The sequence below is a fragment of the Amblyraja radiata genome, chromosome 15 (genome assembly GCF_010909765.2).
Source record: "Amblyraja radiata isolate CabotCenter1 chromosome 15, sAmbRad1.1.pri, whole genome shotgun sequence".
Lineage (NCBI taxonomy): Eukaryota > Metazoa > Chordata > Chondrichthyes > Rajiformes > Rajidae > Amblyraja > Amblyraja radiata.
In genome coordinates, this window is record NC_045970.1 from 10,593,876 (window position 1) to 10,616,750 (window position 22,875).

General features: G+C 44.7%; 1 protein-coding gene across 5 annotated transcripts in view; it reads right to left on the reverse strand.

The window, feature by feature from the left end:
- Nucleotides 1-4,452: 4,452 nt before the first annotated feature.
- The window catches only part of kndc1 (kinase non-catalytic C-lobe domain containing 1), a 192,925-nt gene continuing 174,502 nt past the window's right edge, over nt 4,453-22,875 (reverse strand). For all 5 annotated transcript variants that reach the window (XM_033033634.1, XM_033033632.1, XM_033033633.1 and 2 more), the window contains 3 exons: nt 20,145-20,204; nt 8,761-8,918; nt 4,453-5,817 (listed from right to left, as the gene is read on the reverse strand). In XM_033033634.1, coding sequence (XP_032889525.1) covers nt 5,586-5,817; nt 8,761-8,918; nt 20,145-20,204 — 450 coding nt within the window. In that variant the 3' untranslated portion in view covers nt 4,453-5,585. The remainder of the gene's footprint in view (nt 5,818-8,760; nt 8,919-20,144; nt 20,205-22,875) is intronic.

The following is a 22,875-nucleotide window of genomic DNA, read 5'->3' on the forward strand; positions in this document are numbered from 1 at the left end:
AGAAATTAACGATGCAAACGAAATACAAATATAACCCAGTTCGTCTGAGTTTTGCGGTTGGTAACGGTTTAGATTCCAGTATTAAGGATGAGGTTTCCAAGTGCTCAGAACTGCATGATAAAATAAGCCGAAGTCATCATCGTTTTGGGAAGGGGAGACCTTGCCTGACAATTATGTCGGAGTTATTTGATGAGGTAACAAGGAAAGACAAATGACGGTCAGTGGTTGTTGCTTCCATGGATTTTCAGAACGTCTTTGCTAAGGTGCCACACATGATAGGACTCCCACTGCACCTAGCAGAGGCAAGTTAGGAGCACGGAAAAGAGATAGGTTGAGTGGCAGCGGCATTTTCTAGTTGGCTGCCCGTAATGTGTGAGTGCTGCAGGGGTCAGTGTTGGACCCGCTAGTTTTCAAGGTATATGTTAGTGAATTCGATGGGAGACTTGATGGCTTTGTGGCCGTTCGCGGATAACATTAAGGTAGGTGGAGGGAGGGGGAGGTGGCGCGGGGAAGCAGGGAGACTGCAAACGGGCTCGCTTTGGTAGAATAAATAAACTCTTCGACTTCTTTTCGATTAGGATTCAGAAATCCGAGGTGGATTTGGTGGATTTGGTAGGATATTAATTTGCAGTTTGAAACAGCGATACGTAAGGGGAATGAAAGGCCACCATTAAGTTCGATGGGACTACAATGGAAAAGCACAGATGTAATATGAGGCCACATTTGGAACATTGCGAACAATGAATCTATTGCAAGACATTGGGTATTTTCAAGCCGGAGATGGATATGGTCCTGTTTCGGAAGGGCATCAAACACTATGCAGAGGAGGCAGGAGAATGGGATTGAGAGGGAAAATAGATCCGCCATGGTTGAATTGTGTAGTAGACTGGATGGGCAGAATGGCCTAAGGCGGCTCTGATGTCTTATGATATTATGGTCTGAAGCTTCGTCTCATAACCCTCTGACAATCCCATCACAACGTTGTTCAGACCTTGAAGGAAATTCCGCTCCCAGAGAAGAGATCAGTTTTAAATCACCTCCCTGCCAATGCTGCCAGCTGAGGGCTATGTGAATACATATACATATACGTACCAGTAGTGAAAGAATACACCCCTGTATCCAGCCATCCTTCTGCAGACGGCTGAAACATAAGCAATATTCCAAAAGCGATGAAAAGCGTGATGAACATCTTCTGCGATGTTCCTTGGTCAGGATGGGACGCGGAGAAGGAAGTGTGGAATCGTGCCTGAGGTGCTGCTGTATATATGAAGTGATGTGGTGTCGTGTGTTGACGGAATTGGCCAGTTGATGTTGGGCGTGTGTTTGGAGACGGGGTTGAACCTGCCACTAATCTGAGTCCAAGAAGGAACTGCAGATGCTGGAAAATCGAAGGTACACAAAAAAAGCTGGAGAAACTCAGCGGGTGCAGCAGCATCTATGGAGCGAAGGAAATAGGCAACGTTTCGGGCCGAAACGGGTATGAAGAAGGGTTTCGGCCCGAAACGTTGCCTATTTCCTTCGCTCCATAGATGCTGCTGCACCCGCTGAGTTTCTCCAGCTTTTTTGTGTACCTACTTATCTGAGTCCGTTGTGTTGCTGGATGGATCATTCTGATGTTTGTTATGTCCAGAATTACATAACGGGACTGCGGGTCCATCCCCAGCTGACTGGTCTGGAGGAGATCAAACTGTTTTTGTAACAAACTTGTGGGTCTCATGCTGTGCTACTAAAACATGGATGGAGCTAACTGTTGGCAACAGTGTGCGGGCCAGCATTAAAGATAATCCAATCTATCTCACATCGTCTCTAAAACTGCCGCAAAAGAAGACCTGTCACTGCATGTGTATCAGAAGGAGGATGTGAATCATCTGGAGTATTGTGGACTACACCTGAAGTATTGTGTACAGTTTTGGTCTCCTAATTAGAGGAAGGACATCCTTGTGATTGAGGCAGTGCAGCGTAGGTTCACCAGATTGATCCCTGGGATGGCGGGACTGTCATGTGAGGAAAGATTGAAAAGACTAGGCTTGTATTCACTGGAGTTTAGAAGGATGAGGGGGTATCTTATAGAAACATATACAATTATAAAAGGACTGGACAAGCTAGATGCAAGAAAAATGTTCCTAATGTTGGGCGAGTCCAGAACCAGGGGCCACACAGTCTTAGAATAAAGGGGAGGTCTTAAAACTTAGGTGAGAAAAAACCTTTTCACCCAGAGAGTTGTGAATTTATGGAATTCACTGCCACAGAGGGCAGTGGAGGCCAAATCACTGGATGGATTTAAGAGAGAGTTAGATAGAGCACCAGGGGCTAGTGGAGTCAAGGGATATGGGGAGAAGGCAGGCACGGGTTATTGATAGGGGACGGTCAGCCATGATCACAATGAATGGCGGTGCTGGCTCGAAGGGCCGAATGGCCTCCTCCTGCACCTATTTTCTATGTTTCTATGTTTCTATGTAATCAGAACTCGTGTATTCACCATGAGAGACAAAGTATGCCCAGGGCAGTTTATCATAGTCCCTACCTGAAGCAAATTATGCCTTAATCATTCTGGTTTAATTTCAGTTTTATTGTGCCAACAGTAACAAAATATGCAATTAAATATCATACTATTTTTTTTCCCCATTGACACCAAGTGTCGCTGATCGAACAAGTGTTCTTGGCGTCAGCAGACTTAGTTGTCCTGTCAACTCACCCTGAGAGCCGTGCTCTCTCCACGGAACACAGGGATTCATTATTATATGAACAACATTTCACTTCGATTTAGGAAGGAGATGAACAGCAGAACCTGTTCCATCAAACGCACAAAATGTTCCGTGATCCTGTTAACAAACTGCGCTTGCTCTTTTCTCTCTTGCGGCTCAAAGATATGTCTCTCGGAGTCCTTTAATTTGGGAGACATTAATTGTTACTGGCATTAATTGTTAATTTTGCCAGGCACCTTGACCATCGCCGGGAGTTCAGCAAACCAAGGTTATTTGAGAGCTGAACCATTCCTCTGAGTTACAGGGGCTGGAGAAAAACAGAGTAGTCCACTGGGTCACACGTTATCATAGATAGAGCAGATCTACTCCACAGATAAGTGTAGAAGACCACAAGTATATTTTAGATGAAGCACAAGGGTCCTGCCCTTCTACACACCCTCTCCGTGTCATTTACAGAGACATGTAAGAACAGGCTTGACACCACACGTGTCAGAAGGACCAGAGTTTGACTTAACCATGTGCAGCAGCAATATCACTGATTCACTGAGTCACAGGTTACATAGAAACCTAGAAAATAGGTGGAGGAGGAGGCCATTTGGCCCTTTGAGCCAGCACCGCCATTCATTGTGATCATGGCTGATCGTCCTCTATCAATAATCCGTGCCTGCCTTCTCCCCATGTCCCTTGACTCCACTGGCCCCTAGAGCTCTATCTAACTCTCTCTTAAATCCATCCAGTAACTTGGCCTCCACTGCCCTCTGTGGCAGGGAATTCCATAAATTCACAACTCTTTGGGTGAAAAAGGTTTTTTCTCACCTCAGTCTTAAATGACCTCCCCTTTATTCTAAGACTGTGGACCCTGGTTCTGGACTAGCCCCACATAGGGAACATTTTTCCTGCATCTAGCTTGTCCAGTTCTTTTATAATTTTATGTTTCTGTAAAATCCCCCCTCATGGACCACAAAAAGAAATGCATTGGTACAGGTCGCACAGACACAACTAATATTGATCTTCAGCCCATTGCCATGGCCTTACCAGACCACCCCCCCCCTCCTAATAAGTCCTTGGGCTCAAGTAGGCTAGTCTGGGTATTAAAGCTATGAGCTGAACCAGGTTTATATGATCAACCACAAACTTCTGCTCGTGAATACAAAGTGAATTATGTCAAAAAATTAACCATTTTATCGACCATTTCCACAACATAGAGACATAGACACATAGAAAATAGGTGCAGGAGTAGGCCATTAGGCCCTTCGAGCCTGCACCGCAATTCAATATGATCATGGCTGATCATCCAACTCAGTATCCCGTACCTGCAATCTCTCCATACCCTCTGATCCCTTTAGCCACAAGGGCCACATCTAACATAAATATAGCCAATGAACTGGCCTCAACTGCCTACGCATGTTTCCAATATGCGCCAAGGGGGACACTGAAGTTTGATGCAGCCAATGCAAAGGCTCTGTGGGGGAGGACCACAGTCTCGGGTCTGTCGGCAAATGGTCATTGAGAGATTGGCGGGGAACCCCCTCAAACAGCATAAGGTGGTATCATCTCAAGGGGCCACATTTGCAGCAATGGTGCTATGCACAAAACAGATATGCTGACATTACTATGTATGAAACCAGCAAAACTAAGTGTATGTGCCACACAAAGACTGTATTGTCATTTTCAGTTTTCTTTTGTCGATATTATGAATAAAGTTTATTTTTTAAATTAAAAAATATATAAATCTAAAGACTGTTGCTCTCATGCATAATATTTTTTATTGTGCAGTTTGCCAGTGCTGTTACAATGCTATGCAATTGTGAGTGCTTTTACACCTTTAGTTACAAAACACAGATGATGTTTAATAAGCTTGATATAAGAAAACAACATTTCATTTTCACTGAAGAAGCTCTGAGTGAAACATCTTATGTAATTATTGATAGCTGTTTATACAATATTCCGAACTGAATGCCAAAGAATGAATGGCTGCTGTTCTATACTTATGATTTCCAAGAAGATATCACCCAGTTTTACTGCCTGATTATACTTACTAAGTTGGGTGAAGATATTTCCCTAAAGAAAAATGACTATTAAAATTAATGTTTATACTAGGGCACAATATTATTCGGAATATTTGGGAATAATCCTGATCAACATGTAGTAGAAATTCTTGTTAGTTCAAAGCCCGACCACCTCACATTTCTATTGAAAATCTCATTGAATTCCTTCACTTCCATTAATATGGCAGTGACTGAATCAAATTCAAACTGTTCCGTACTCATCAAAATTATCTGGAGGGGTTGGAGAGAGAAAGCAAGGTATATCCCTTCAGATAGCCCTTGCTTTTCCTTCTTCCCAGTTCTCCCACCAGTTTTACTGTCTCTGACCACATTCCATCTTTGTCCTGCCCCCTCCCCTGATATCAGTCTGAAGCAGGATCTCAACCTGAAACGTCACCCATTCCTTCTCTCCAGAGATGCAGTCTGTCCCGCTGAGTTACTCCAACATTTTGCGTCTATCTTTAGTTTAAACCAGCATCTGCAGTTCCTTCCTAGATGATCAATGTGGACATTTGGGTAATGTTAGGTCGGTGTATTAAACAAAAAAAACAAGTTCCAGGGCAATGCCAGTAGAGAAATATTTGTAGAATTTGAGTTGTTTGGAGCCTATTGTTGCCCACCAATGCCAAAGAGAAACTTCGAAAATACCACAGCTCTCTATCGCTTTGATCTATAATTTGCTCACACAAATCAATTCTTTTTTGTGAAATATAAAAGAACCCTTCAAAAGGCGCATCTGTTCTTTAATAATATTAGACTTTGTACTAGGTACACATTAAAGAAGGACACAACTAGTTATTTCCCTAACCAGGTAAATACATTATTGAAAGATTCACTGAAATGTTGCTTTCATTTTACGCAGGGTGTCCTGAATCTTCCGCGAATGCCTTTCCGTTGGACACTGGTAGAAATTATGCTTATTTTCTGCAGCAAGAGCATGGACATCCACATCACTGAAATTAGATATTTGTTGTCTCAGATGGGTCTGGAGCTCCAGATCAGGGGTAAACATATAGGGTTTTTCTTGGAATGCTCGGATCTGACTAATCACCTTCGCTATTTTCCTTTTTTGAAAAAAAAAGTACAAAAATGTAAAGTGCATGATTATTTCACATTTTCCAATTTGCAGATAAATAATAGAACACTGGGTGCAGAAACCGAAATAAAATAATTATTATTTCAAACCAACGTCAAAGTTGTTTGTGGAATGGAATATTTTATTGTCACACGTGACAGGGCACAGTGAGATTTTTTGCTTGCATACCCAATGTGTACGAATAGCGGCCGCCTATGGCGCTGACAGAGTTAAGGGCCTGTTCCACTTTGCCGTCATTTGCGCATCATTTTCGCTTCATATGTAAAATAGGTCGACGAGTCGTGACGCGTGGGTGACGCATGCATTGTGCAAGGTGAGCTGTGGAATCGCATGCGGTGGCGCGCTGTATCGTGCGGCACTCCAGGATTTCACAGTGTAACGAAATCCTCGCGCGCCAACTGCATGACGTATCACGTACGCAGGCTGACACATTGGCTATGCACCGTGACGCATTGGCTTCCCACGCTGACGTCTCACGTGTGACGTCTCACGTGTATCGCGTGGTGATGCATAGTTACGTCACCGTGCGTCAATGTCTGTAACCATGCGTCGCCGGGCGGCACAGGGTATTGTAATGACGTCACGCGCACCAGATGGCTGTGATAATGTGTGATTTGCGCGTGACGTCGCGTATCACGACGCGTCGATCTATTTTACATATGACGCGTAAATGAGGCGCAACTGACGGCTAAGTGGGACAGGCCCTTAACAAAGCACGCCAGCTCCCGCTTTGTGTTCTCCCCCCCTACCTCACCAGGTCGCCAATAGTCCATTGTTCTTCCCCCCTCCCCTTCACGGTGACCCCCCCACGCTGGGTCCTCCATTGTTTTTCCTCTCACGGAGGTCCCCCCATGCCCTCATCGACCTTGTACCTTCCGAAGAGTCCACCAGGGACTATACTAGAAGTTGGACAATTTTATACTGGACAATTTTTACATTTTTATCAAGCCAATTAACCTGCAAACCTGTACGTTGGAATGTGGGAGGAAACCGAAGATCTCAGAGAAAACTCACGCAGGTCACGGGGAGAACGTACAAACTCCGTAAAAACAGAGCCCATAGTCGGGATTGAACCCGGGTCTCCGGCGCTGTATTTTGCTGTAAGGCAGCAACTCTACCGCTGCGCCACCATGACAGCATTATTCAAGGAAAGATGGTAAATAACTAATTGCTGCTTTGGTCTTTGGTCCAGCTTACTACCGTATTACCTGGAATTTAGTTGTATGACAATTTCACATCAAACTGGGAACTTGTGGTCTGCCCACACACATTTCCACCAGCCCCTCCCACATTCGTAAGGGCCTGTCGCACTGTACGAGATAATTCAAGCTTTCTCCCGAGTTTCCCCTGATTCGAACTCGGAGAATTACGGTAATGGCCGTTCGTAGGTACTCGGTGACTCTCGTGGACACTCTCCGCACTGTTGAAAAATCTCCACGAGTTTACTGCGTTTCACGAGTACCTGCCGCTAGCGTTACAAGCCGCTAAGAGACGTCCCGAGCTCCGACGTACCCACTACGTACATTCTACGTACTTACCACGAGTTTGATTATTTTAAACTCGGGAGAGCTCTTGGGTAAACCCATATAGTGGGACAGGCCCATTGCCCTCAAAGCTTGTTCAAATAACTCTTTTTTGATAAACTAATTACAAAATATATCTGATTCAGTGATTTGAATGCATTTTTAAGCCAACTAGCCCCCCCAAATACATGGTGTAGAAATATCATACGCCTTTGCATGTTCTAACATTAGTCAACATTATTTGATGTTATTCTTACAGATTTTCATTCTAAATCCACCTTTTTATTGGACCAACACTGTTTTCTAAAGAACACTTGGGATCACAATCTTCACATGCATTACTGATTAAATAATGCATTGTTGGTTTCTATGGTGCAATGGGGTGGTTCAAATAGACTGTTGCAATTTGATCATTTGCAGCTGCTGGCACTTAGCAGTGCGGCTGTGATGCCAGGAGCCAATGAAAGGGGCATGTGCACAACACAATGGTTCCAAACCAAGGTGTGATAATGAAACGTGGCTGATCCTAGTTTGAGGAAAATAGTCTACGTGTCCCACACAATGCCCCCAAGAGTACATTACAATGGGAATAACATTATCCAGTGACTCACTGGGGTAGATGTTGTGTTGGGGCTGTAAGGACGACACTACCCAGGTCATCATTCTAGAGCAACCTGACACGACCTGGAAATGATTATAAATAGGTTTCATTCTATAAAGAACATTCAGTTAGGGTGGCACGTTGGCACAGCAGTAGAGTTGCTGCCTTACAGTGCCAGAGACCCGGGTTCGATCCTGACCACAGGTGCTGTCTGTACGGAGTTTGTACGTTCTCCCTGTAACCTCGTGGGCTTTCTCCGGGTGCTCCGGCTTCCTCCCACACTCCAAAGGCGTATTGGTTTGTAGGCTAATTGGCTTCGGTAAAATTGTAAATTGTCCCTCATATGTAGGATAGTGTTAGTGTGCAGGGATCGCTGGTCGGCATGGGCTTGGTGGGCCGAAGGGCCTGTTTCTGCACTGTATCTCTAAACTAACCTGAAAACCTACATTAAGCAATTACATTTCCAGCCATGAAGAGCTTGCAAGTGAAACCAAAATAAATTAAAGAGGAGTCTGGTGGATTTAGAATATAGATCTGCAAGAGTAATGTCAAATAATTGTTTGACGATTTTTTTCATGAGTATGTTTGAAGCTGCACTCCTGTACTCCAGTTGAAGATGTTCAAAACAGAAAAGCTAAGAGGAAAATTCAGTTGTTTATGAACGTTATAATCTAAATATAACTGTCAATACAACTGATTGAACCACTTTATTGGACAAGAACAACTTAGAATTTATGTAACATTACTTACTTTTAAAACCAATTTTGCTAAGTTTGTCAGAACTCACCTTAGTTTTGGCCATTTGTAAGTGCCATTGGCCATGGTAAAGGCACCTATTTCTAGTTGCTGGACATGCATTGCCAATATACGAGCACATGGTATTGTTGATTGTGTTTTGAAACTATCTCCCACCATCAAACAAAGGCTATCGCTCTTCAGGAAAACCTGATGATCAGTTTCAAGACATTTTTAAGATTTTTAAAAACATGTTCTCACTCAAATTAAGATCATTTTCAATTTATGTGAAATCATAAATTTTACATTCAACTATTTCCTATCATAATTAATACAATACAATCATTTTTGCAGATTGGAAAGCAGAACATACGATACGGACATTCCTGTAATACTAACCAAACTGCTATGAGACAACAAACAATTAACTTCTAATTTGGGAGGCTTCTGCGCAAATTGGTGGAACACCACCTCATATTTCACTTGGGTAGTTTACACCCCAGCAGTATGAACATTGACTTCTCTAATTTCAGATAGTCCTTGCTTTCTCCCTCCTTCCCCTCCCCCTTCCCAGCTCTCCCACAAGCCTACTGTCTCCACCTCCTCCTTTCTTTTCCTCCCCACCCCTCCCGACATCAGTCTGAAGAAGGGTTTCGACCCCAAACGTTGCCTATTCCTTCTCTCCATAGATGCTGCCTCACCCGCTGAGTTTCTCCAGCATTTTTGTCTACCTCCGATGGCGTGATAAATGGCTTAGCTTTCCATGGTCATTTGGAGAATGTGCTTTCTCTAAGTGTTTGCATAGGAATGCTGTGCTCTTTGCCAAGCTTGAACCCCCATATCTCAGCAACATATGCTCTGGGGGCCATACATCAACTGAGGGTGGAGGATTATCTACTGGTTGCTCATCCTCCACCGCAGAGACCTGTCCACAATCAAATGCTGCAAATGAGCCCATTTCAAAGTGCTGACATGTGCTGAGGGACACGGTGAAATTGGTGCAGCCATTACAAGGGCTGTTTGGGGAAAGGCCATGGTTTAAGGCCACCTTCCATCCACCATTGGACAACAAAGGGTTGAATAAAAAACTGGAGACACAAGAGACTGCAGATGCAGGAAGCTGGAGCAAAAAAAAAAACTACTGACAGAACTCAGTGGGCCATGCGGCATCTGTGGAGGCAAAGGAATAGTTAATGTTTCGAGTCAAGATCCTGCATGAGGACTGAGGGTGTAGAGGGAAGATGCCCTGTGTATAGAAGTGAGGGGGAAGTGTGAAATGTACTTTTGTTTTTCACTATGATGCAGTTTACATAGAATAACCAAAGTTGTTGTTGCAAATGATTGTTGCAGCTAATGTGCCTCTAAAGATGCCGCATGTTAGAAGCTTATTGTTCCGGTTCATATTGGGTGCATGGGACAAATAAACACTCTTAACTTTTGGTATGTAACAGGTCGAATCAGATGAGGCAAGATTATGCAAATGACAAGGGGTGGGGCAGAGTAGAGGAAAAGACTGGGAGGTTGGTAGATAAGAAGTGAAAACAGATAAGGGACGGTTGAAGGGCAGAGTAAAGCATACGGCAGAGGAGGGAAAATAAAGTTGAACGACGGGGGAAGAGACCCGGATATGTGGGAAATGGAACCTCTTCTATGGCATTGAGGGTTCCTGTTGTCGCCCCCTCTACAGAGGGGAGCCATTTTGCACTGCACCTGTACTCTATTTGGAATAGTCATTTTATGCTTCTGGCTGTATGCCTTTTCAACTCCTCTTGCTACTCTCACACTGTCGTGTCTGCCCTCAGCTGTCTCCACTGTTACCACCAAATGCTAACTAGAAGAACACCTTGTATACTGCTTGGGTAGCCTATGTCCCAATAGTATGAACAATGATCTTTCCAATTTTAGGTAACCATACTGTTTATTTCTCACTCCAACTAGTCCACCCATGTTTCTTCCCCCTTTGTTCATCATTTTCAACCATCCCCCCCCCCCCCCCCCCCTCATTACCAAAACGTTTTCCTTCCTCCACTGAATCTATTTACCCATCACCCACATATCAACCCACCTGGGTTTCTTTACTCCCTTGGTTCACTTTTCCTATTCCCTCATCTGCCCATAATCTCTCTCTTATCTGGTTCCATCTAACATCTACTAATCTCTGCCTCAACCCTCAGCAAAATTGGTTCCATCTGTCTAATATTTCTGTTTAAGAAGGAACTGCAGATGCTGGAAAATCGAAGAAAGTGCTGGAGAAACTCAACGGGTGCAGCAGCATCTATGGAGCGAAGGAAATAGGCAACTTTACGGGTCGAAACCCTTCTTCCGACTGATGGAGGGGGGGGGGGGGGGGATGGGGAGAAGAAAGGAAGAGGAGGAGCCAGAGGGCTGAGGAAGAGCTGAGAAGGGGAGGAGACAGCAAGGGCTACTGGAAATTGGAGAATTCAATGTTTATGTCGCTAGGGTGCAAACTGCCCAAGTGGAATATGAGGTGCTGTTCCTCCAATTTCCGGTGGTGCTCACTCTGGCCATGGAGGAGGCCCAGGACAGAGAGGTCGGATTCGGAATGGGAGGGGGAGTTGATGTGCTGAGCCACCGGGAGGTCAGGTTGGTTAATGCGGACCGAGCGGAGGTGTTCGGCAAAATGATCGCCAAGCCTACGCTTGGTCTCACCGATGTAGATCAGCTGACATCTAGAGCAGCGGATGCAATAGATGAGGTTGGAGGAGATGCAGGTGAACCTCTGTCGCACCTGGAACGACTGCTTTGGTCCTTGAATGGAGTCGAGGGGGGAAGTAAAGAGACAAGTGTAGCGTCTCTTGCGGTTGCAACGGAAAGTGCCCGGGGAGGGGGTAGTGCGGGAGGGAAGGGAAGAATTTACAAGGGAGTTACAGAGGGAGCGGTCTTTGCGGAAAGCAGATGGGGGGGAGGGAGATGGGAAGATGTGGCGAGTGGTGGGGTCACGTCGGAGGTGGTGAAATGATGGAGGACTATTTGTTGTATGTGATGGCTAATGGGGTGAAAGGTGAGGACTAGGGGGATTCTGCCCTTGTTACGAGTGTGGGGGATGGGGAGAGAGAGCAGTGTTACCGGGTATGGAAGAGACCCTGGTGCGAGCCTCATCTATAGTAGGGGAGGGGAACCCCCGTTCCCTGAAGAATTAGGACATTTACGATGCCCTGGTGTGGACCACCTCATCCTGGGAGCAGATGCGGTGTAGACGGAAGAATTGGGAGTAGGGGATGGAGTCCTTACAGGAAGCAGGGTGGGAATAAGAGTAGTCTAGATAGCCATGGGAGTCAGTGGGTTTATAGTGGATGTTGGTAAGAAGTCTATCACCTGCGATGGAGATAGTGGTAGGAATGATAGGGATGTGTCGGAAATGGCCCAGGTGTATTTGAGTGCCGGGTGGAAGTTACTGGTGAAGCGGATGAGGTCACTCAGTTGTGTGTGGGTGCAGGAGGTGGCACCAAAGCAATCGTCGATGTAGCGGATGGAGAGGTCGGGGATGGGGCCCTGGCACACCTCGAACAAGGATTGTTCGACTTACCCAACAAAGAGGCAGGCATAGCTGGGGCCCATGCGCATGCCCATAGCTACGCCTTGTATTTGGAGGAAATGGGAGGAGTCAAATGAGAAGTTATTGAGAGTAAGGACCAGCTCCACTGGGTGGAGGAGAGTATCAGTGGACGGGTATAGGTTGATTCTCCGGTCGAGGAAGAACCGGAGGGCTTTGAGACCCTCCTGGTGGGGGATGGAGGTGTAGAGTGACTGGACGTCCATGGTGAAGATGAGGGGATGGGGGCCTAGAGAATGGAATGCCCGGAGACGACGGAGAGTGTCTGCGGTGTCTTGAACATAGGTAGGGAGGGGTTTAACCAGGGGGATAGGATGGAGTCGAGGTATGTGGAAATAACTTCGGTAGGGCACGAACAGGCAGAGACAATGGGCCTACCAGGACAGTCAGGTTTGTGGATTTTGGGGAGAAGGTAAAATTGGGCCATTGAGGGCTGGGGAACGATGAGGTTGAAGGCTCGGGGGGGCAGGGAGTCGGAGTGGATGAAGTCGGTGATGGTCCTGGAGATAGTGGCCTGGTGCTCGTCAGTGGGGTCATGGTCCAGGGGTAAATAGGAGGAGGTGTCTGAGAGTTGGCGCGTGGCCTCAGCTTTGTAGAGATCGACGCGCCAGACTACCATGGCACCTCCCTTGTCGGCGGGTTTGATAAACCTGTCTGGGTTGTTGCGGAGTGAGTCGATGGCTGTACGTTCAGGGGGGGAGAGATCGGAGTGAGACAGGGAGTGGAGAAGTTGAGGTGGCCAAAACTGCCATCCAAAACTGCCGTTGGGACATCAACCGCCTCAACTTCTCCACTCCCCTGTCTCACTCCAATCTCTCCCCCCCTGAACATCTGCACCCTAGCGGCATAAACATTGACCTCCAATTTCCGGTAGCCCTTGCTGTCTCCTCCCCTTCTCAGCACTCCCTCAGCTCTCGGGCGCCTCCTCTTCCTTTCTCCTTTCTTCTCCCCTCCCCACTCTACACCAGTCTGAAGAAGGGTTTCGGCCCGAAACGTTGCCTATTTCCTTCACTCCAGAGATACTGCTGCACCTGCTGAATTTCTCCAGCACTTTTATCTACCTTTGATTTTCCAGCATCTGCAGTTCTTTCTTAAACTAGGTATGTTGCAAAGCCTACCTGAAGCGTCGGTGAAAATCTGTCGTTGCGGGTGTGCGCGATTTTGGCGCCGTTTAGAGGGGGCGGGTTTAAAACGCGATTTTCTCTAAGCTGTTCCAATCGAAAATGTTCAGCCTAGTTAATTATTAACGAAAAATCGCTGAAAGACCCCGTCGCAAAAGCTATTATTAGGTTTAAAGGCCTTGAATAATAGTTATAGTAGTTTAAAAATCAATCTCTAAACCCGCGACCGCCAGCAACCGCAGGGTCTCATAAAGCAAACCACAGAAGGTTGGCTGTATATTTTTACATTAAAAAGGGCTTCTAAAGATCCCTTTATACAAAGTTTAATATTGCGAGTAGCTCATTTTGGGCCCATTATATCCCGCAGTATTTTTCTCGGCATTTGGGGCACAAATCTACCGCAATGTGAACGTTCTAAACCAGCGCGTTCCACAGGGACCCACTGGAAAGCTGATTTAAATGGGCATTTATTTACAGCAATTAAACACTAAATTCCTTCCATTTGGCCTATAAATTAATGTTAATGAGATTTTAAAATCATGTTTTATTGTGAATTATTTGTGAATATTATTTGGACATTTAGGCTATTTAAAAATGTTAATCATTTATTAAGAAATGGATAGATGTTTAGATCTAGTAATTGAAGTCTGAAATTAGCTACAATTAGGTAACTAACTAATTATATGCTTTAATTTCAGGTCATCCAAGTAAGATTATTTTATATTTGTTTCAGAATGCTTCAATCTATGATAACTGAAAATTTCATTCAGTTCTCTTAATTTTTAAGAAAGTTATGGGCTTTTGACTGTTCACGATCACAGCTTTTTTGTTATGTCCATAGAAAATCAATAGGGAACAAGATGCTCATTTCCCAGTATGAAAATGGCCATAACTTTTTAAATACTTGAGATATGAAAGTGAATTAGGTGTCAAATTAAACTTATTTTTATGCTTTATCTGATGGGATAAATTACAGACTTTATTTTTAAAATCACAAAATTTTGTAACATTGCTACTTAAACTGTTATGCACATTTAGATGTTTTTCTCATGTCACCATCTAACAGTACCGGAAGTTTGCAAACACACCCTATTAGGAAACAATGTTTAATCAAGGACGGTGTGGATTTCAAGTACTGCATGACTTCCAATTTGACATTGCATCTTGTGCATGTGCATTCCTGAGACAATGAGACATCATGAAACAGGCAACACTTCCTTGGAAACAATCCTTGGCCCATGCATAGGAAAGTGTTTTCCTGCCAGAGGGCTTTAAATAGCATGTAGTATGTTTCCAGGTAATGTAGAAATTATCATATACTAGTTATGCTTACGGGCCTGTCCCACTTGATGATTTTTTCGGCGACTGCCGGCATCATTGACTGATATATCAGGTTACCGAAAAAGTCGCGGTGTGATGCGGCGTGATGACGTATTGACACGCGGTGTTTCCTCAAGTGTCGCAACATTTTTTTTGCCGCCGCTGGAATTTTTTTGTTCGCAGCTGACTGAAAACAAATCGCCAAGTGGGACAGACCCTTTACCATCTGCTCTATGGAATGGGGCCTTCAATTTTTGATTTTACTTCGGAGTCACGTGAGTGACTACGTGAAGAACCCACTCAGCATGCATGCGTGTCATTACGCTACACGCATTGCGAAACGTCAGACGCGGTGGAAGGACGGGTCAGGGAGGACCGCGAAGCAGCTTCCCCCGCGGCGGCAATTTCAAAAAGCCGCTATTGCAGGTAAGATTTCTTACTCTGTCGTCTTTTTGCCCACTACAGGGAAGGCAAAAAGTAAACGGGGGCTGCGACAAAGCTGGTCATGGAGGACCGCGAAGCAGCGGACAGCCAGCAAAGCAGCCGCCGGCACTAGATCACCCGCAGTGGGATCAGCTGTGCCCTGTGTAGCCGCCGCGCCGGCCAAATCAACGCAGCCGGGCGGCAGGCAAAACACAAAACAAACAGAGTCGTGGACTCGGAGGAGTCCGACTCTGATACACCACGGGAGGCCAGCGACCGAGAGCGCTGGACCCGCAGGGAACGGTGTTTGGAGCATCTGCTCCAGCGTGACCGGCTCCGGGATTTGGAGTCAGGCCACTGTGGGCACTATATCAAACCCACAGCAGCACCTTTTCAAGGGCTGCACAATGTCCCCACCTTATCAGAGGGGAGCACCTCGAGTCAGTTCTGGGCTGACTTGGAAGAGGGGACCGCGGAAGAAAACACCAGTGCATGCATGGGGTGCAGGGTGAAGAGAATTTGCTGGATATGGTGGTAAGCTTCATGCAGCCAGACCAAACAGGGGCAAACCTGGAGCCTAAGCTTGCAACAAGCATTGACTACATGTCACTGAACCAGCTACAGGAACAGGCTGTGCTGGATACAACAGAGACATTTAACACCAGGAAACTGCATTTCCCTGAATGTGCCAATTGTAAACAGCTGCACCTGGAAGCACATCGGCCACGGGCAGAAGATGGATGTGAAGTTTTACAAAAGTCCTGAAGTTACTAAACTTCAGGAATAACCGCCTTTGCCCGTACGGTGGCACCACGGCCATGTCCCAAGGCCAACAGGACACGCAGGCACTGCTATGCAACACTCAGCACAAATTAAATAGCATTAGAAAAAGTGCCATACAGCCAACGCTAAATCCAAAAATCCGCGGGGCTGTGTAAGCCTGGAGCCACCAAACCGCCTATTCTCCTGTTCAGGAGGCAACTTGTCTAAGCAGGTAAAGGAGCTGGACGAAGAAGCCAGAACTTTGGGGTTAATCAAAGGATCAACCAACCTACCCTGCCAAAAACCCACCATAACCTACGACAACACCCCTACGCACCCACGGGCAGAACTGGTGAAATTCGAGGGCTCGGCACTCTAAACATGAGTCTTTTAGGCCATGGCCCAGGCCGACCCTCCTGGAAGATGCGGGTAACCCCAATAACACCAGCAACCAACCCGAAGAACCAACCACCAGCACAGCAACGGAAGAACTTCAGGAAGAAGTAGTCCTGCCACTGGTAACAATGGAGGTAGGGGGTCTGGTTCCCCAAATAATATGGGAAGCATGGAGGTTGGGGGGAAGGCTGTACTAGGTTTTAAATGCATGGAGCATGCTAACATCCGATACTTACGTCTTAAGCAGTATCCAGGGATATGCCATAGAGTTTGTACACCAAAAACAGCCCTCCATTTCAACACAAACGAAACCGAGAATTTGTGCTCTCTGATAGGTAAAAAACAGAAACACAAGTTGAACTGGAGCGACTTTACATAAAGGTGTAATTCAGACAACACAACACGAACCATTAGAACTCGTGTCCAATATATGTGCTAAAACCAAAAAAGATGATGGTTGTCACATCATCATAGATCTGACAAATTAAATATATTTGTACAATATATTCACTTCAAAATGGAAACCTTTGTTACTGCTAAACAACTAATTTCCAAAGGGTACTTCATGGCTAGCATCGATTTAAAAGATGCATACTATTCAGTACCCATACGAGGTGACCACAGACGTTACTTAAAATTTAACTGGATGGAACAACTCTGGCAATATAAAGTGCTGCCAAATTGGACAAACATCAGCCAAGGCTGTACACAAAAATTTAAAAACCAGGCCTAGCGTTTCTACGCAAACGCAAACATATGGTTATGGCATATTTGGATGACATACTCATGTGGGCATAACTTTGGAATTGGCCATACTAACTGTAACAGCCACAAAAACAGTTGTTGGGGGAAACTGGGATTTATCATCCATCCAATTAAATCTAAACTAACACCATCCACTACTATGGACTACTTGGGATTCACCATTGATTCAGTTCACAACGGTGACACTACCCAAGGGAAAGGCCAGAGAAATAATAGACATTCTAGCAACCTCATTGACATCACAAATCCATCCATCAGATTGGTAGCCAAAATAATCGGTAAAATGGTGGCTGCTTTCCCAGCCACACAATTTGGGTTACATTACCAAAAATTACAGAGAGCTAAAAATCAAGCTCTAAAAATCAATGCAGGTCACTTTAACAGACCTATGAGACTACCAATTCAAGCCAAAACGGAGCTAAAATGGTGGATCGATAACATCTGACTTTGTTCCAAACCTATCATTGTCAGTAACCCTTCGATGGTACTACAAACGGATGCCAGTGCACTGGGGTGGGGAGCCACCATTACCATCACCAGCTGTGGAGATAGATGGACAGTGCAGGAGGCATCCTTCCTACTGACACTGGGTATAAATTACTTGGAAATGTTGGGTACAGTTCATGGACTTACACACCACCAGCATGTTAGATTACAAATAGACAATACCACTGTGGTAGCATACATCAACCACATGGGCGGCAACAAATCGATATCATGTGACAATCCCGCTAATTCAATTTGGCAATGGTGCATCCAGAGAAATATTTGGATATCAGCCACTTACCCACCACGGAGACTAAGTTTAGTGGCAGACACCAGGCCACGCAAATTTAATGAAAACACCGAATGCATGTTAAATAAAACAGTGTTTGCTGTATTCACAGCAAATACGGGAAACCGGATATCGATTTTGTCGCATTTAGAAGATATCTAACTATGTTTTATGGGAACCAGACCCTGGGGCAACGGCAACAGATGCATTTTCGTTGCATTGGGGGAAATGGTTCATTTATGCACTCCCTCCCTCCTGCCTCATCAGTCGGGTATGAAGCAAAATACAACAAGACTCTGCGTCTGGTATTTGGGAGTACCCGATTAGCCTACTCAACCATGATTCTCAGTGGTGCAAAACATGGTATTCGAACCATGTATTACAATCCCACACAGACCAGATCTACTACTACATCCCGTGATGGGATAGCCATCCAAGCCATAAAGCTGGAACCTGCTAATTTGTAGAGGTTTTTAAAAACACCGCTTCTACAACTGGGACTCACGGACCGAACAGCAAACATCATCTCGGAGGCCCAAAGAGAGTCAACCAAGAAGCAATATCTGGTCTACATCAGAAAGTGGGAAACGTACTACCATAAGAACAAAACCACCAACAGAAATATCAACATCCCATCTGTTCTGGAATATCTGGCAGGCCTCCACTATGATGAGGGGCTCAGCTACAGTGCCATCAACAGCGCCAGAAGTGCCCTGTCGACATATCTATGGCAAGGGACAGAGCGTTACACGGTAGGGACTCACCCTCTGGTAACCAAGCTCATGAGGGGAATATTTAACACAAACTCCCAAAAAACCAGGTACTCCCATGTATGGGATGTAAGCATTGTCCTGAAAGTACTCAGGAACTAGTCACCAGCATCTACCCTGTCCCCACGTTTTAAAAAACAGTCATGGTAATGGCACTGGTCACGGCACAGAGGGTTCAGTCACTGCACAGACTGGACAACATGACCTCCTCACCTGACGATATTACGTTCCATATTTACGAACCAGTAAAACAGAACAGACGGATCAGCAGGCCTCAATATCCAATGTAGGTCATACCCTGCAGATGACCGCCTCTGTATAGTTAAACATCTATCACTATACATGGTGAAACTAAAAACCTGAGAGGCATGAGAATGGACTGCTGATCAGCCATAAGAAACCTCACAAAAAAGTGACGGTCCAAACGACCTCGAGATGGCTGAAAAAGGTACTGACGCGGGCTGGGGTGGATACTAATGTGTTCAAATCTCATTCCACCAGGGCTGCAGCTACATCATCGGCAGTATGACTGGATCTGCCCATGGACCAAGTCCTCGAAGCAGCAGGATGGTCAGGGGAAAGAACTTCCAGTTATTTTATAACAAACCAGTTAGAGAGACTGGAACATTTGCAGAAAGAAATTTAAATTCTGTAAATTAATTAAAACCCATAAATAGGGTTATATTTGTGTTAATACATTTTATGATTTCAATAACGAATCATGTGCAATTGTGTTAACACTATTCCTCCCACAGTCAAGGCAGACGTGTGCATGGACGTTTCTACGGCATGAGATCACAGAGCTTTGAAGTCTTCACGTAGTCACTCATGTGACTCCAAAGTAAAATAGTAAGATTAAACGAGAACTTACCAGTTTGAAGTTTGATCTGTATTTTATGAGGAGTTACGATAAGGGATTACGTGCCCTCCGCTCCCACCCAGGTCATATATACTTAACTGGTATCTCTTCTCTAATCTTACTATGTTTAGTCATTACAGTTATCTGGGATCTCACACCGCTGCTTTGAAGTATGACACGCATGCGTGCTGAGCGGGTTCTTCACGTAATCCCTCATCGTAACTCCTCATAAAATACAGATCAAATTTCAAACTGGTAAGTTCTCATTTAATCTTACTATTTATCAGTCCTTTTTCACCCTCACTTCATACCATTACAAATCTATTTAATTAAACATTAAATAGAAAGTAGGTTCCAGAATATATTGTTAATAGAGACATCTCCTCAATTTGGTTGTGAATACTCCCCACACATGGTTGCCAGATTGGCTGGTGAAGACTTTAGTGTTGCCAAACCAGCTCACTGTTTCAATATATATGTTTCACAGACGAACTGCAGCTAATCAGCTTAGTTTTGATGATCAAAGAAAAACATTAGATAGGCACAAAAAGCTGGAGTAACTCAGCGGGACAGGCAGCATCTCTGGAGGGAAGGAATGGGTGACGATTTGGGTCGAGACCCTTCTTCAGAACATTATGCCATTGAAATAAATTCTGGTCAAATTTCAATACCTGTACACCAGTTAGTTCCTCCATGATTTCCAGAGCCTTTGAGGACAAGCTTTTCCATGACTGAAATAAATATTAAGAAGATATTAAACTTGTGCAATTACTTTATACAGAAGCAGTAGCAAAATGAAAGATGGACCTGTTTTTTAACCGTTTTCTGGCAATCACTCAAAATGTCACTTAACCTCGCATGAAATAATTACAGAACTGCCGAAGGAAAATGAACAGAGCATTAATGGACTAGAAATGTTGAAATCCTTGTAATTGAACACCACATTATTGAAACAAGTCAACTGCAGCTCTCTTCGCTGCAACCAGTGATTCTTTCACTATGTCACATCACAGAATTATGTCTCTTTGTTGAACGACTCAAGTTTCTAAATGGCATCTTGATTACTCCTATTTCACACTGAATGACCTTGAGCCTGGGATTGCCACAAATCAGTGGGGATTTTGCACCTTTCAAGCAAAATAAAAACTTTTTGGAAGAACTCAAGGAGTCAAGCAGCATCTGTGGAGGCAAAAGATTGGTTGACTTTTCATGTCCAGACCCTGCCTCAGAACTGAAAGTGTATAGGGAAGCCAGCCAGCGTGTTGAAATGTAATGTCTCTGCTATCTTTTCATGGGGGCTTTGAGAATATTCATAAACCCTATCCTTTGCCTACCTGGCAATCTCTGTATGATGGACCTAGCAATAGTGTTCTCTTCAGAGAGTCTGTTGTCAGGCATGTGAATGACGCCAGAGCTATGATGGTGGTTAAGGTCCCTCTTCCCAATAAGTTGTTTGGGAATAGACATTTGTTCGATTATCCCGTTAGTGGATTTTGAAGATTTTATGGAAATCGTGTCAATGGTATGTGATGAGTGCTGTGGCTTGTGCATGTCTCAGAAACATACAAGAGAGTAGAGGTCACTGTTGTTGGGTGGCTTGGTGCTGAACCTGAAGTCTTGATATTCACATCATCTTTTCCATTGGTGCCCAAATGCTTGCTTTGAAGACTATGGTGAATTTATTCTTGGTTGTCTCCCTTCATTGAGAAAATATGGATGTCTCATGGTGGACTTTATTGTTGAAATATGGAAACATAGAAAAATAGGAGCAGGAGTAGGCCATTCGGCCCTTCGCGTCAGCACTGCCATACAATGTGATAATGGCTGATCATCTACAATCAGTACCCTATTCCTGCTTTTTCCCCATATCCCTTGATTCCTTTCACCCCAAGATCTAAATCTAACTCTCTCTAGAAAACATCCAGTGAATTGGCCTCCACTGCCTCTGTAGCAGAGAATTCCACAGATTCACAACTCTTTGTGTGAAAAAATATTTCTTCATCTCAGTCCTAAATGGCCTACCGCTTATTCTTAAACTGTGACCCCTGATTTTGGACTCCCCCAACATCGGGCAAAATTTTCCTGCATCTAGCCTGTCCAATCCTTTAAGAACTGTATCTGTTTCTATAAGATGCCCTCTCATCCTTCTAAATTCCAGTGAACACAAGCCCAGTCGACCCATTCTTTCATCATGTCAGTCCCGCTAATTAACCTGGTGAACCTACGCTGCACTCCCTCAATAGCAATAAATTCTTCCACAAATTAGGAGACCAAGATTGCAGACTATACTCCAGGTGCTGTCTCACCAGGGCCCTGCACACATGCAGTAGGACCTCCTTACTCCTAAACTCAAATCCTCTCGCAATGGCCAACAAGTCATTAGCTTTCTTCACTGCCACCTGTGCCTACATGTTTACTTTCAGTCACTGATGCACAAGCACACCCAGGTCTCGTTGCACCTCCCCTTCTCCTAATCTGATACCATTCAGATAATAATCTGCCTTCCTGTTCTTGCCACCAAAGTGGATAACCTCACATTTATTCACGTTATACTGCATCAGTCGTGCATCTGCCCACTCACCCAACCTATCCAAATCACCCTGCAGCCTCATAGCATCCTCATCGCAGCTCACACTGCCACCCAGCTTTGTGTCATCCGCAAACTTGGAGATATCACATTTAATTCCCTCATCTAAATATTTAATATATATTGTAAACAGCTGGGGTCCCAGCACCGAGCCTTGCGGCACCACACTAATCACTGCCTGCCATTCTGAAATTTGCTTTCTGTCTGCCAACCATTTCTCTATCCATCAATACCCTACCCCCAATACTACGTGCTGTAATCTTGCACACTAATCTCTTGTGTGGGACCTTGTCATAGGCTTTTTGAAAGTGCATATACACCACATCCACTGGCTCTCCCTAACATTCTACTTGTTACATCCCCAAAAAATTCCAGAAGATTAGTCAAGCATGATTCCTCCTTCAAAACGTGATGTAATGTGTGTGTGCATGTGTGTGTGTGTGTGTGGGTGGGGTGGGGGGGCAAGAGACTGGTAGGGGCCCTTTGTTTTGTTAATTTTAAGTATAAAGTGCAAGGTATGCCATCGCAGACTTCTGTGACAAAGACAAGGATGACTGAGGATCAGAATGTACTGCACTTAATAAAGGTCATGGAGACTGGTTTTGCCATGGAGCTAAAGTGTGTTGACCAGATAACTGCTAGTCATGGAGAGATATTGCACTGAAAAAGGCCCTTCAGCTCACTAAGAAAATGGCAAAGAACTGTACTCATTAATGACATCCTACTAACGGTGGCTAAATCCAACTAAGTCTATTCTCTCATTGTTTCCATAATTAATTGCTCCAAGAACAGTCTCAAATGAATTCTATAGATTC